The sequence below is a fragment of the Echinops telfairi genome, unplaced genomic scaffold (assembly GCF_000313985.2).
Source record: "Echinops telfairi isolate 266 unplaced genomic scaffold, ASM31398v2 ScPeMD7_4048;HRSCAF=4782, whole genome shotgun sequence".
Taxonomy (NCBI): domain Eukaryota; kingdom Metazoa; phylum Chordata; class Mammalia; order Afrosoricida; family Tenrecidae; genus Echinops; species Echinops telfairi.
Genome location: NW_022107947.1, coordinates 2,264,441 through 2,279,702, shown reverse-complemented (window position 1 = coordinate 2,279,702; position 15,262 = coordinate 2,264,441). Strand labels below are relative to the sequence as shown.

Here is a 15,262-nt window from a genome sequence, read left to right as displayed (position 1 = left end):
GTATGAGCCCCTAATAAAACAATTAAAGAAGAAACTGCAGCCACAAAACAAGAAATTGGACCAGTGAACTGGTGCAGCCTCTCGAGACCAAGGCAACTGCTCTGTGTTTGCCTTTCTGTGTAGGGCCATACAACCCTGCTCCTTTGCTTCTCTGTTGTCCTGCTTCATTCTTATCTTCACATTATGAGCCATCACTGCTTCGCTCTCATTTGGTGGGAAAAGGCTTCCCAAGCATTCCTTGCCCCTTTGTTCCTAGGCAAGAGAGCTGCAGCTTCCAAGGTTCGTTCAGGAAGCCTGTGTTGGAGTATTAGAATGATGTGATGCCACCACTCAGGAAAGCAGATCCTTAAGAAGGGAGTGTAAGACCTGGAAGGAAACCATTGACAGTGTGACAGGAGAATGATGAGCTCACAGAGGATGCTTTTCTTTATATAACACTTTTAAGAAGGAATAATGTTATATTATAAACCGTAAGCTGGTTTAACATCTTATGATTCTTCAAGTGGAGAGTAGAGTCTGAGAACAACTGTGTGGAGCCCTGGCACAAGGCAATGAGTAGCCCCAGAAAGAGGACTGCCCTTCACCACTCATTGTGCCGATGTTTATTGTAATCACTGTACTCTGTTGGAAAAACAAGCAAACATAATCTTAGGGGGAAAGTCTGAATATGGCCACTAAGACGGGCAGCCTTTCTCTAACATTGAAGGAATCCAGAATGATGAGTTGATGTTTAAGCCACACATGCCAGGCTGTCATCTGCTGAGAGCCTACTGCTTTCAGTGTGAGTGACCAATTTGAAATACAGGGGTCTCAGAAAGTTTATGGAAAAATGAAATGTTTTTAGGACAACAGCCCACAACTTATATTTTATATAATATTCACTGGGTTGTTCCTAAAAATAGGTGAGGGGATGTTTTAAAACGTCTTAGCCTTTGAATGTACTTTGCAGAAGGAGCAGCACTGTTTTTCCTCTCAGGGAGCAGAACCTAAATATAAACGTGTGTCTAAGTTGGTGAGTCAGTAGCAAGAACATGAGATCCGTATCATCCTGAGAAAGCATTCATTTCAGACAAGGAAACATGTCAAGTAGTCTTCTTTTCCTTTGAACGTGTGTGTGTGTGTGTGTGTGTGTGTGTGTGTGTGTCCGTCCGTCCGTCGTCTGTCCTTCCTAACCTGGCTACATTGTCCAGAAAATAATTGTAAAGGACATGTTAATAATTTCCATTGGTGTTACCCTTTAAGTTCAAATTGTAGCTAAGCTTGCTTTGTGAAGAAAAAATAGGATTATTTCATCTACTGAGCATGGGAAGGTGTGATTCATACATTTATACTAATAATTGCTCATCATTAGTGGAGCTAATTTAGTGGTGATGGTGCTGTGAATTTATGTTCTCCAAGGATGAAGCGTCATGGTTTTAGCCTTTATTAACTAGCTACATAACCAAAAAAGGAACTGATCTTTCTCAAGCCCAGCACTCAGCACACAAGATAAATATTATGGTTCTGTTTTCCTTTGTATGCATTTTCCATAGGTAGTTGCCTTGAGATAACATTTATCTCATTATTCCTAACAATGTACTCTATTTTGACATAGAAAACAAAAAATACCCCCAAACATATAATGTTGTAAGAGGCTTGCTTATCTACTAGAGTCAATCACCATGTGGCCCATCTTTGCCCCTTAAAACTCCTAAATATCTCTAAGTCACATGAGGTATACAGAGCAATTGTTTTTAATTACATACATAAAATTTTAGGGAATCCCCCCCCCTCCCCCCCGGGTAAAACAAAACTGTCTCGATTTTAAGACATTTTGCTAGTAAATATTCGTGGGCTAATAATTTCTCAAATTGCAAATAGAATGGTGAGTTTTATTATAGAAATTGTTTGGCCGGCATACACCTCACAGTAACACAAAATGCTGACACCTTTTCAATGCATTGTTTTGAAAAATGCGGAACTGCTAAGAGTATTTGCTCAGAGTGTGAAGGCAGAATTTGTTCCTTGGACTTTGTCATCTTCTAAGGAATTTCATGAAAAATAGAACGCAAGTTTTCAAAAATAAACCCATGTAATTTATATGTGAGCAAATTAGACTGGGGAGTTGGGATTAATTCCAGGAAATTGGGATGGTGCTTGTGCAGGTTAAGGTTCGGAAAAAGCCTCATCAGGGAAGCTTGTCAATGGAAGCTTACTTAGGTATTAAAGGTCGAGGCATTAGGAAGTTGAGAACCACTGGGCTAGACTGACCCCTCACTCACTCTCCAGCTAGCAACCACTTAGCTTGTCACGGTTAACATTAAAAAGGGAGGTAATATTTTGCATCCCCAAAGCTGTCAAATACTGTTGAATAAAGAGATGAGTCATTGAAGTGAATTATTCCTTCGGTGGAAACATGTATTAGCTGTCTTGTTATTTAAACTTAATTACTTCCTTTCCAGTTTCTCTGTCATTGACTTTTTCCTTAAGTGTCAGTAAAGACTTGATTCCAATTCATAGCTACCCTATATGACAGACTATAGCACTCCCATAGGTTTCCTAGTCTCTATACTTCTTATTTGTAGAATATCACTTTCCAATAACAGTGCTTATAACAAAAATCAACAAAAATAATAATTTTCAACATTTGTGAGCAGTATTAATGTCATCTTCTCTCTTCAACTTCTAAGTAGGTAATTTATATTCCACCCACTTAATAAAAGTTTTTGTCAGCTCTGTATACCCCTGCACTCCTTTGTGTTTTTAGCAGCTAAGCATATTTTTAACTTCTACCTAAATTTTTCTCTTTCTTTATATTTCATTTTGATTTAAGTTATCATATCCCATGCCAGCGTATGGACAACCTCTTACTAATGGCTTTTTTTAGTCACAACACAAGCACTAGCAAGTTTACTAACAAAAACATGCTATCATTGTGTCCTTAGCATTATCTGGATAATTTGAGGGTCACAGAATTATATATAAAATGGTCCCACTGGAAAGAAGATTAAATGTTGATGGAGAATATTCACAGAAGATTGCCAGAATAATAAAGAAATACGTTTTAGGAGAAATACAACCAGAATGCTCCTTGGAAGCAAGTATGGCGAGACTTATCTCACAGATTCTGGATATGTTACCCTGTTTCCCCGAAAGTAAGACATCCCCCGAAAATAAGACCTACTTACTGTTTTGCCTCTCACTGAAATATAAGGCATCCCCCCGAAAATTAGACCTCCCCGAAAATAAGGCCCCCTAAGCTACCATAACTTTGGACTGTAGCAGTGGGCGCAGCCGCGCAGCTCACTGATGGCCGCAGCACAGCTGGAGCAGACAGGAAGTGCGAGGTCTCTTTTAATAAAACTAAATGTTTACCGTATTCTTCTTCATGGAAAAATAAGGCATCCTCTGAAAATAACACCTAGCGCATCTTTGGGAGCAAAAATTAATATAAGACACTGTCTTATTTTTGGGGAAACGGTATCAGGAAGGTCCATGGAGAAGAACATAATGGTTGGTAGAGCATCAGCAAAAAAGAGGAAGACGCTCCGCGAGAAGGATGGACACGCAGTGGTTCCACCACAGGGCTCGCACATGGAAGCGATTGTGAGGCCAGCACAGGCCCGGGCAGTACTCAGGGATCCTGTGAGTTGGAGGGAACTTGAAAGCACTAATGGAAACAGCATTGGACGAGGCAATCAAATCCTTTTTTTTCCTGTTGACCTTATTTTTCTTCTCTATTCTTTTCTTCATCTTCTTCTTTCTCTTTTCTTCTTTTGACCTTTTTATGTACTCAGATATCTCTGCCCTTACAACATTATTAACAACCTCTGCCATAATTTTTCAGCTGGTGGTTCAAAGTTAAAAGAAACTCCCGAGTGAAAGTAAAATTGTCTTAGTCCTTTTCTAATTTCAAAGACCTATTGGCCTCTTGGTCCTCATACAACTCATCACAATCCATCCATCCATCCATTGTCTCAGGCACATTTGTACATTTGTTGCCATCATCATTCTCAAAACATTTCTTTCTACTTGAACCCTTAGTATCAGCTCCTCATTTTTCTTCCTTCCTCCCCCACCTTCCCTCCCTCCAGAACCTTTGATAATTTATGTTATTATTATTATTTATTTTCTTTAAAAAATCATTTTATTGGGGACTCGTACAACTCACTTTTGTGTGTGTGTAAGAAAAAGCTTTATATCAAGGAGCAATTATATATCAAGAAAACATCCCAGCACAGGCAACTCAGGCCCTAAGTCCCTCTTCAGACTCACGTAGTCACATGCAGTGGTGTAGAATGCAGGAAGATCACAGGCTGGTAGGTGCAAAGTCACATGGATCCAATGGCTGGGGTACCAATAGTGCTCTGGCAGCAGCCAGGGTCTGCCAGCAGGAAGGTGAAGGCAGAGAGAGAAGGGGAGGTTCCCAGGACCTTCCTTATGAGAAGGCCATGCCCACAAGGAGGCACCATCAGGTTGTGAGGATGCATAGGTTGAATACCACCCCTATACTTTTATATATCTTCAAGTTCACATGAAACTATGTAATTACCACAGTGGTTTTTTTAAAACATATTCATATGAGTTTTCATACTTATGATAACTTAAAATCAAGTGATGGATATTTGTTTTTTTTTACTCATTTTATTGAGGGCTCATACAACTCAACATAATCCATACATACATACATTGTGTCAAGCACATTTGTACATTTATTGACATCATCGTTCTCAAAACATTTTCTTTCTACTTGAGCCCTTGGGATCAACTCCTCATTTTTCCCCCTCCCTCCCCACTCCTCCCTCACAAACCCTTGAAAATTTATAAATTAGTATTATTTTGTCATGTCTTACACTGTCAACATCTCCCTTTACCCACTTTTCTGTTGTCACCCAGGGAGGTGGCTATATGTGGCTCCTTGTGATCGGTTTCCCCTTTCTCCCCAACCTTACCCTCCTGGTATCGTCACTCTCACCACTGGTCTTGAAGGAACCATCTGTCCTGGATTCCCTGTGTTTCCAGTTCCTAGCTGTACCAGTGTACATCCTCTGGTCTAGCTGGATCAGTAAGGTAGAATTAGAATCATGATAGTGGTGGGGAGGAAGCATTAAAGAAGTAGAGGAAAGTTGTATGTTTCATCGGTACAGTACTGCACCCTAACTGGCTCGTCTCGTTCTTTTGGCTCTTGATTACTTCTATATTTGCTGCTGTTTCAGACTCAAAAATGACATTCCTCCCACTCCACTCTCATCAACTCTTAACCATTCTTCAAGACTAAATCTTTGACCCCTGCTCTGTGACACCTTCCCTAGCCCCTCCAGTCAAGGTTAGGCACCCATTTTTACAGCTCCCAAAATACCCCATTCTCAGTTGTGATCTTTGATGAATAGACAAACTGACCACTCAGCACTTTGAACGTAATTGAATTGGAAACTGGGAGCAGGAACACTGCAGCATTTATTCCTCAGACTAACGAAAACATCAGTCTGATAAATGAGTTCACTTCACTTTCTTGCAGGTCTTCATGCCTTCAAAGTGACCAGAATTATCAGGTCATTTGGAATGCTCCCTCAGGTCACATCTGTTCTGACTGGAGAGAGATCTGGGTGAGGGTTCAGTGAGAGAGGGAAGGTAGTGAGGGCTCAGTGAGAGAGGGAAGGCAGGCTTTGCTTTCCCAGGGCTGTTCTACCGTGAAGAAAACGGATTACAATATTAAGAGAGTTAACAGGGCACACTCTGCTGCCAAGCTGTGATTAAACTAGTGGGTTTTTGTTTCCGTCCCCCCTCCCCCACAGTGTTCATGAACCACACTTACCTGCCTGTTGATTTTTTAACTATTTATCTAACATGTGCCAAGTTGCTTTCTGAATTCCTGAGTGATCTGCTTAATTCATTAGGCTCTGAAAACTGACTACTTGATAGTTGTATTAGAAAAGCACCCCTGGTATAATCTTACCGGTGCTTTCATAGGGAAAATACGCTTCTGCCTTTGTAACTGGAGTGCATAATCTGTCAGCATTATTGGCACTCTCTTAATCACCCATTAAGTTCCTATGCAGACCATGTTTTAGTAAACCTTTAAAGAAATCTGTTAAATTCCTATCAAAGTAATGTGAATTACTTGGAACCTTTATACTGGTGACCCAGCAGAATTGGGGTTCATGGTGGAGGGATTATTCCCATGAAACTCGAACAAAGACTGTTCAGAAAAAGCCATTGTGTTACCCTTCCTTGTACATTTAAAGTTTATTGAATTTGTTTTGTTTTGTTATGTGTATGAGGGATTTAGTATTTTGAGGTAAACATTATACATTCCAAAATAGGAAATCCAAGTGCAATTCTGTTGAGTTTCATTTATTCATTTATTTACTACTTATTCTACCCTTAGAGCCCTGGTGGCCCTGTGGTTAAAGTGCTCAGCTTCCAACCAAAAGGTTGGCAGTTTGAACCTACCTGCCCTTCTATAGGAGAAAGATGTGGCAGCCTACTTCTGTAAAGATTTATGATTTGGAAACCCTCTCTAAAACCCTGGTGGCATAGTAGTTATACATTAGGCTGCAATCTGCAAAGTCTGCAGTTTGAAACCACTAGCCGCTCCAAGGGAGAAAGATGGGGCTTTCTACTCCTGTGAAGAGTCACAGTCCCAGAAACTGACTGGGACAGCTCTCCTCAGTCCTGTAGGGTTGCTAGAGTCAGAATGGACCCCACAGCAATATATGTCTTTGTTGTTTATTCTGTTTTTGTTTTAGATGCTATGCGCTAGAGTAGAAACCCATCCTCCTATCTTGGGATTTCTTTCTTGATTCTAGTTAGAACTTAAAGACCTTGATAATTGTGTGCGTGTACTAACACAATTGCAAAGGCTCAATTTCTGTGACTCAGAACTGTGAGATTAGTCCTCTGCTTTTGCCTTTGTTCACCTACTCTTCCCCCACCAAACAAAATGAAGCTCATGTTAGCAATGTGTGTCTCGTGATATGCCAGCTCCCATAAGGCATGTGAACAAGATTCTTGTAAAACATTATTCATTGTAGGGCAAAGTGATGCTGGTTCCTTAATTCTGGGGCTGTTTTTGTTATTAAGTCAGCCTTTTGAGTAGATTCATATGTTGAACTGGTAAATATTGCAAAAGGGCATTTTTTCCATCCAAGAAGTGAGAGGTTTTTAAAAAAAAACAGCACCATCTACAATCTTGTTTTGTCTCCTATTTGTATGATGATGCATTGTTTTTATATAATTATTCTCTGAGTTTTAAAGGCTGTGCTTTTTTATTTCCCTTTCACCATTTCCTTTGGGTTTTTATCTAGGTTATCTGTAATCTCTCTGATTTCTTGAAGTGAATGTGTTTAATGTTGCTACCTCTATTATAATCCCCAAGTTATATATAATCTCCCAGTCACTCCAAAATACTTCAGGACATTATAGTTGTTGTGGGAGAAGCCACTGCCATTGATGGGACCCAAAACAAGTTTGATTTGGGAGTAAAAGTATCCTTTTATCTTTTGAAAAGCAACAACAACAAAGTATTAACATTGTCAAGGTCATTATATCCATATAGTTTTTCTTCAGCCCTGACTTTTAGAAGATAGTCATCACCAACATATACTTGCTTTTTACATTGAAATATTAACATGGGCATTATCCTTATAATAATCTATATATATAAATTGTTTTAATCTACTTCACAGGTAATTTGGTTTTTAAAAAAGAATGAAAGCAGGCTAATTATTAGGCAATAATATGATCAAATTACAAAAAGCTGCTGGTGGATCTATTTCAGTTCTCATCTTGATATGCATTTAAAAATATCTCTGCTTAGAGTAGTTACTGTTCATAATGTATTGTGGAATCTTTTTAGGTAACAGCTTGGATGATGAAGCCATTATCTTTAATTTGGTGTGTTTAACTGAAGTTGAATCTATGACACATTGAAAACTAGTATTAGTTGTAATGTTGTACACCTCACTGAAACTTGATATATGTGTGAGCCATATGTCCACCAGTGCTTAAAAGAATACATTAATGAAGAATAGAAAAGCTTTTCATCGTATCCAGGGGAAAATATACAAGACAGCCTGTGCTGTGCACATATAACCTTGCAGCTTTGGTTTATAGGATATTTAACCTGTGGCTGAAGGAAATAGAATGAACATGTTGGAAATCTTTCAGAAGAAATGTAAGCATCTCTTTAATCCCCATATTTTTATGCAGTTTATGAGGGAAATCTCCTTAGTGATTTATTTCCCGAGTAGATGAGAAATTATTAAAAAAACAAACAGTTTCTGGTGTGCCATGGATCAAAAACTGAAATCTAGTAATGCATTTCTGCTTCACCTGACCTTCCTGCCCATTCTCAGTATATCATAATTACTTACAGGAAGTGCTTGTTTGCCATGTGCCTAGTTTACATTGCATTACATTATCCCAAGTCTGATGAAAGTATTCCACCCATTTTGTCTCCAGCAATTGTGTCGGGAGGTTGAGCATCACAGAATGCCAGGTTGTTAGAACAAAGTGTTCTTGCATTGAAGAGGGAATGAGCAGAGGCCCAAAGTCCATCCACATCCTCAGTATATTCCCATATAAATATATGTACATAGGCTAATACCTCTCTTCTTATGAATTAATGTATTAACATATATACACACCTATGCTTATACCTCTATCCATATCTTTGTTTCCTAGATCGTTCCTGTTTCCTTTCACCTTAATCCTGCTCCACCATATGCTCGCCCTTTTTCTGCCTCGTAGTAATTCCTCTCAGCTCCAACATCCCTAATTTAAAAGATCTTAAGCAATATTTCTTATAACAGAAGAGTGAGGTGCATGATTTCTCACTTAAGAGAAGCCCAAGTGATAAATCATTCCTGTACAGTAAACTGGGATCAAAGAGGAGAAGAGGGCTTTCTCGGTGGGCCCATGTCTGTGTCTTTCACCACATGCACTGGTCACCTGTGTGCACTCATGAAAAATCCTGGCACGGAATGGAACTTGTATGGGCATTATTCTGTAAAGATAGTTCTAATAAATGATAGCTACATCACTTAAAGAGATCTTTTTACTGAATACATAGTTTTGGTACTACCTAGATGTTTTAAACAGACAAGGCTTTTGAAACAAGCTTTAAAATAATTTCTTTCATAAGGTATTGAGTCCAGTTTTCTGATCTGAAAGAACTTCTGGAGGAGACAGGGATATCACCGTTTTCAGAATCCTTATACTATATTAGTCACAAAACCAGGTAAACAAAACCACCGCCATGGAATTGATTCCGACTAAAAGCTATCCCTAAATAGGACAGGGGTGAGCTACCCCTGTGGGTCTCCAAGACTGTAACTCTATACAACAAGGTAAAGTGTCCTCCTTATTTCTACCCTCAGTGTTTCCCAGCGAGGTTACATGTCAGAATCTCCTGTGGAGCTAACTGCTAGAAATTACAGCATAGAAATTTTAGTTCATCACATCTGAGATAAAGTCACTGTGTCTGCTTCTAAAAAGATTTAGAGATGCTTTCTAATGCACATGTGCAATTTAATACCACTGCCAACTTACACCTGAATTAGTAATGCACATCCTCCATTAACATGGATGGGCATTTGTGCTGGTTCTGTGTTACTTTACAAAGGGGAATCCTAAAAAGTAGCTAAAAGGAAAAAAATCTGAGCCATAGTCAGAATATTGGGTTTTATAAAAAACCCAAATCAAAGAAAACCAAACTCACTGCCATCAAGTTGGTTCTAACTTATAGTGACTATAGAAATGTGGCATTGTCCCTGTAGGTTTCTGAGCCTGTAAATTTTTAAGGCAGTAGAAAAGCCTGTCTCTGTATAAGGAACCAACATAAACATTTTATTTTACAGATGAAAAGGTTAACCTGGAGAGATATTGTCAGAGTGTGTGGTAGAATCAAGTATTAGATACAGTACACTGATTGGAGCTCTTCCCACACGATCGAACTCGTCTCCTGGATCTACTTGAAAGTTTATAGTGGTAGAAACATTGTCCTGAGAGGTGACTGCGATCCTGCAGCAAGCAGGAGTTCCTCACTTCTTTGAAATCTCCAGGCAAGAGTTACGAGTGACTATGTAATTAGAAATTACAGATAACACCCAGAATGCTTTTTTGACTTCTTTGTAAACTTGGAGAATCCTGGCAAGAAATGGCTAGACTGGTACGAAATATCGTCAAGAACAAGAAGATCATTTGTCTCATTTAAACTAATCCTTAAGGATTGGCAGCAAATGTAAGAGATTTTGCCAATATTATACTTATTAGAAGGCCTGACTTTTTGCCTATACTTGAAAAGGAGGATATTATGCCCAAATTTTGTCAGTCAACTAAAGGAGTAATTTTCCTATTAATCAGGATTAGGTTTAAATGGGAAGAAAAAAAATCCAAATGAATCAGAACTTACTCGAGATCGAGATTGCTTTGTTCTCCTGGGGTCCAGAAGTCCAGAGGAACTGAAATCAGCCATGGGTCTGATTGCGTCACAGACGGCAGTGGCTCGGCTCTTCCTCTCACCCTGCTCAAGCCATTGGAGTCAGGGCCCCGGTCAGAGCGTGTTCAGAGCCACCCACCGACCAGGTCGGCTTCCGTCGCATTAGGCATTCTCATTGTCAAGGAAGACTAGAAAGCTGTATAGTTGGGCATGTTGCTATTCACAATAGTTAGAGGTTGTGTTATTAAGGGAGAGTGGATATTGGGCTGCTGCCATTATCTGCTTTCAGATCTTAGTCACATAAAAAGCTATAATCTAGGGCATAAATTCGATAGATTCCCAAACTGCAGCCACCATGTATCTGATTAATAAAAGCAATAAATCTCTAAAGTAAAATGCTCTGTTATGGAATTGTCAGCAGGAGTCATTGGGAACAGCTGTTAGGGTCTATATATTTTAAACAAAGTGACGAATGGGTTTCTCAAAACATCAAGGGGAGAATAAAAAATCACTTCAGATTAAAACCTGTTTCCTTTTAGAGATAGGGAGAAATAAAGCAATTACAGGCTCAATTCAGAGAATATTTGGATTTTTGGAGCTAAGAGAAAACTATATACTATACTAGATAATATTACATTACTATATTGGATAATATTAAGTAAAAATGAATATATTTTAAAGAGGTACTCAAGTTGTTGAGTACATGAACTAGAGATATATTTTACATATCCATGAATCATTCCATGAACTAGATATATACGTTATATATCCATGAGTACATTACTAGTGTCTTGTCTAAGACACTACTTGGAAAGGGACATGGACATGTTGAGTTAAAATGTAAATATTAAATAAATACTTACTCAGTCTGAATCCCTCCCATCCAAATCAAAAGGGAATAAGAAAATAGAATTTTGTTGTCGAAAAACACTTGGAAGAAGAAGCAAGCGGGCCTTGATTGACCGCCACCTTCAGCGTTCCGTCCCCGGGATTTCTCAGTGGCTGCGGCGTGGAACCTAGCTGAGATCAGAATTTTGCCACGGGTATATTAACTATAAAAAAAATTAAAGAGAAGACCCAAACCTTCCTACCTCGGCTGGACAGTGACACAGATAATCAATCAGTGGCTATCCTGTCGGGCCCAGCTCAAGCAGCCCCGTGAGAGCTGGAGTGGACCGACCCCACAGGACTGCTCCATGGCGGAGTTTTCAGACGTCAGTCACGCGTGTTCTTCTGAGGGGCCTCTGTCGGACGTGAACCTTCAACTTTTCAGCGAGCAGCCGAGCGCATTACCCATGCCCACCACTCACATGCTCATGGACTCATCCTAGAGAGCAAGTCAAGAATGCATGTCGTCCAGGAGCACAGCACGCTGCTGATGCAGCGATCTCAAAGACAAGCAACTGCAAATGGCACCAGGACCAGCAGCAGCGATCGAAGCTATTTCCGCCCGCTCGCCTGGACTGAGATCCTGTGTTTCAAACCCGCGTTTTATAGTCTGGCATCATTAGTTTCTCCTTTGGGCAAGTTGTAATCATTTCTAATAGACTTTAATGGACATTAAAACCAAACTCCCTGATGAAACATAAAAAAGAAGAAGAAGCAAGCATACATAACTGTAGTCTCCATGGTGTAGGATGTAAGCATTCCTGTGAGACCAGATAATGCAACAACAAAAAAAAAAGTTCCATGGTCTTATCTGTATCCACTGTTTACACGGCACTATTTAACACATAAGAACTGAGTAACTCCTATTTACAATACACTTCAAGGTAAGAAATTATTCATTAGTTATTGCCACATAGGTGAAAGTCGAGATTTTGGTCGCCTATACCTATGGATTTCAAATGTACTAGGAAACCTAGTATTGTGAGTTTTTTCTCTTTTGTTCCCGTATCATTTTACTCATCAGCAATCAAAGCCAGCCTGAGTGTCTGTTGACTTTTGTCAGCTGACAGAAGAGAGGAAAGTGCAGAGACTTCCTCTGCGAAGAGGGCCAGTTGTGCTGGCCTGGGGCCAGGCTGCACCCTCTGTGACCTCACTCCTTCAAGCTGGGATCTCTGTGTGGGCAAGAGTTGCAAACTGCTCCATGTGGCTTTGCCAGTAAGCATGGAGAGTACTAATGAACCCAGCCAGTGCAACAAGATCTGTTAGCCTGGCCTTTGAACCTGTTACAGTCCTGCAATTTGGGCATCTGTTGGGGAAGAATAATTTACACTCTGATCCAGTAATGGACCAGGGACCATTTTCTGCCTGATAGTGCAGTAGAAATGCCTTTGACACTCTGATATTAAATAACTGCCTATTTGAACATACTGTGAGATGACTTAGCCTTTCCCACCCATTATTAATTACCATTGAAGCACTTGGGCTCAGTTTAAGTTCTCTAGGAGGGATTATGAAAGGAAATGAAAATCTCACAAAGTGTACTTGTATCTGCTCACTGCTAATGCAATTGCCTCATATTTTGGTTTTTGTTTCTCCCACTCTACGCCCCACTTCTGCTTTCAGGTGAAGGCCTCCCCCAAGTGTATTACTTTGGACCATGTGGGAAATACAATGCCATGGTTCTGGAACTTCTTGGCCCTAGCTTGGAGGATTTGTTTGACCTCTGTGATCGAACCTTTACTTTAAAGACGGTGTTAATGATAGCCATTCAATTGGTAAGTTGCCACTCTACGGAGAGAATAGGCAGCTTCCTCTACCACCTTCCTGTTCAAGGGCTTGTCAGCTCTCAGAAGCTGGCTGGGACAAAAAAGGGTTAACCGAGAGGCACGCTGTGTTGGCAGCTTGCTCTATTTTAGGAATTTGCACCTTGAAGCAATACCCTGCTCTTAGTTGAAGTGGAACTATATAATTTTAGATTAGGGAGAAAGTATGATTAGGTGAAGTTGTACAATGCAAGTAATTTCGGTCATGTTTTATTTATGGGCTTTAAACGTGTAGCTGTAAGGTTTTGCTGTTGTTCTCCTTCTCCCCTTCATGGTCCACCTAAGAAGTTGTGTGACCAAGCATTTGCCTTTGTTCTCTGACCTCCAGGTCTCCCAGAGCCCAACACAGCTAGCAGCAGCTCTCTCAGTGTCCACCAGCCCACACACCAGTACTAGCATAAGGGGCAGCTGAGAGAGGTCCTTTTAAAAAAGTGTGTCAGCCTCTCAGGAGAAGGTTGCCAATGCACCTTTATTTGTTTGAAGTAATAATGGTCTCACCCACTGTACAGTGAAAATTTTTAAACTTTTAAGAAAGACTTTTAACTGCCCAAGCTTTCCTTTCTATACTAAGCCAAAAAGCTTCATAGAAATACTTAATGATATTTGAAATAATTATATGATTATTATTTAAGGGTGTACTTATTTAAGCATAAGAACCATAGTCCTACCTCTGCTGCTATGTGAGGTCAGGCCAGTATTAAGTTCTCTAGCCCACACATGCCAGATTTCTGTAACAAAGAGCTGGGTTGTGGAGTTCTGTCTAGAGAGAGGAAAGTGTGAGCAGAAGTGTGTGAGACAGTGGCGTGAAAAACAGTGGTGCCCCTGTTTCAAAGGTCATTAACATATACCTGGGGAATATGACTTGCCTTTCAAATACTTACCTTCTGAAGGAATATTAAGACAACCAATTCTGTCTGTCATTTGCATGTTGTGGCATTTTGAGGTAAAATTGTGTGTTACCAGTTAGCTGAATTGTACCACCTCCCTGCCTTTTACTAAGCTGGTTAGTATGTGTGCATTTATATCAAGAAATATGTCTGATTTACAAATAAAGTGACACTAGGTGATGTAAAAGAGATGATTTAAAATTTTTCATTTCAGTAACTAAAACCTTGGTTTGAGAAAAGAAAATGTTGTGATATACTTTTAAGAGTCTAACTTATCTTTTTTCTCTCTCAGCTTTCTCGAATGGAATACGTACACTCAAAGAATCTTATTTACCGAGATGTCAAGCCAGAGAACTTCTTGATTGGCCGACAAGGCAATAAGAAAGAACATGTTATACACATTATAGACTTTGGACTGGCCAAGGAATACATTGACCCTGAAACCAAAAAGCATATCCCTTATAGGGAACACAAAAGTTTAACTGGAACGGCGAGATATATGTCTATCAACACGCATCTTGGCAAAGGTGTGTTCATTTTCTCCTCTGTGATTGGGCAGATCATTAAAACCACTTTTTATTCTGATCAAAATTTTATCCCCACTGTGCATTACCACTGGTGAGTCTTGCTGCTTCACAGGGTAAGTGATTTTTATATTTGAGAAAATAAGATGGTAAGTTGATGACTTTCATGAAGACACCTGTTATACCTTAAGGATTCCAAATTCTTTTATCTTTCCAAGGGCTAGTTTCTAGTTTAAAGTCTCCTCACATTAAGGTGGTATTGTTTTAATGAGTTTTGTAATCGTTTGGTATTTTTATACCCATGAGTCTATCAGCATGTGACAGTTCTGAAAAGGACATTAGAGTGGTGCAGGGTATCTGCTTTCAGGATCAGAGTAATCACCTTCCCATTCTGATTAAGCTCTGATTGAAACAGCTGACAAATTATTTGGTGGTTGAAATTAGAGTGAGAACACTGGCATCCTTACGCCTTTTCTTAAATAAAACGCATTTGACCCAAAATCTGGGATGTGATGCATATAAATCTAACACATCTTTCTGACTTAGCAGTATTGTCTCAGTTGATTCTTTGATAATAACATTGTCCTGTATGAAGAATAAGTGTGTTGAGATGCTGAATCAAACACATGTGGAAGGTTCGAAGAAGTGTGGTGATAAAGCATGGTTCTAGTGTTTGTTATTTTATTCCTAAAATACCCTGATGGAGTAAATTATCCTTTT

General features: G+C 39.6%; 1 protein-coding gene across 5 annotated transcripts in view; it reads left to right on the top strand.

Annotated features, from left to right (window-relative positions):
• Positions 1–15,262, top strand: part of CSNK1G1 (casein kinase 1 gamma 1) — a 180,310-nt gene that overhangs the window by 133,451 nt on the left and 31,597 nt on the right. For all 5 annotated transcript variants that reach the window (XM_045294944.1, XM_045294945.1, XM_045294941.1 and 2 more), the window contains 2 exons: positions 12,932–13,083; positions 14,311–14,545. In XM_045294944.1, the coding sequence (XP_045150879.1) occupies positions 12,932–13,083; positions 14,311–14,545 (387 nt within the window). The remainder of the gene's footprint in view (positions 1–12,931; positions 13,084–14,310; positions 14,546–15,262) is intronic.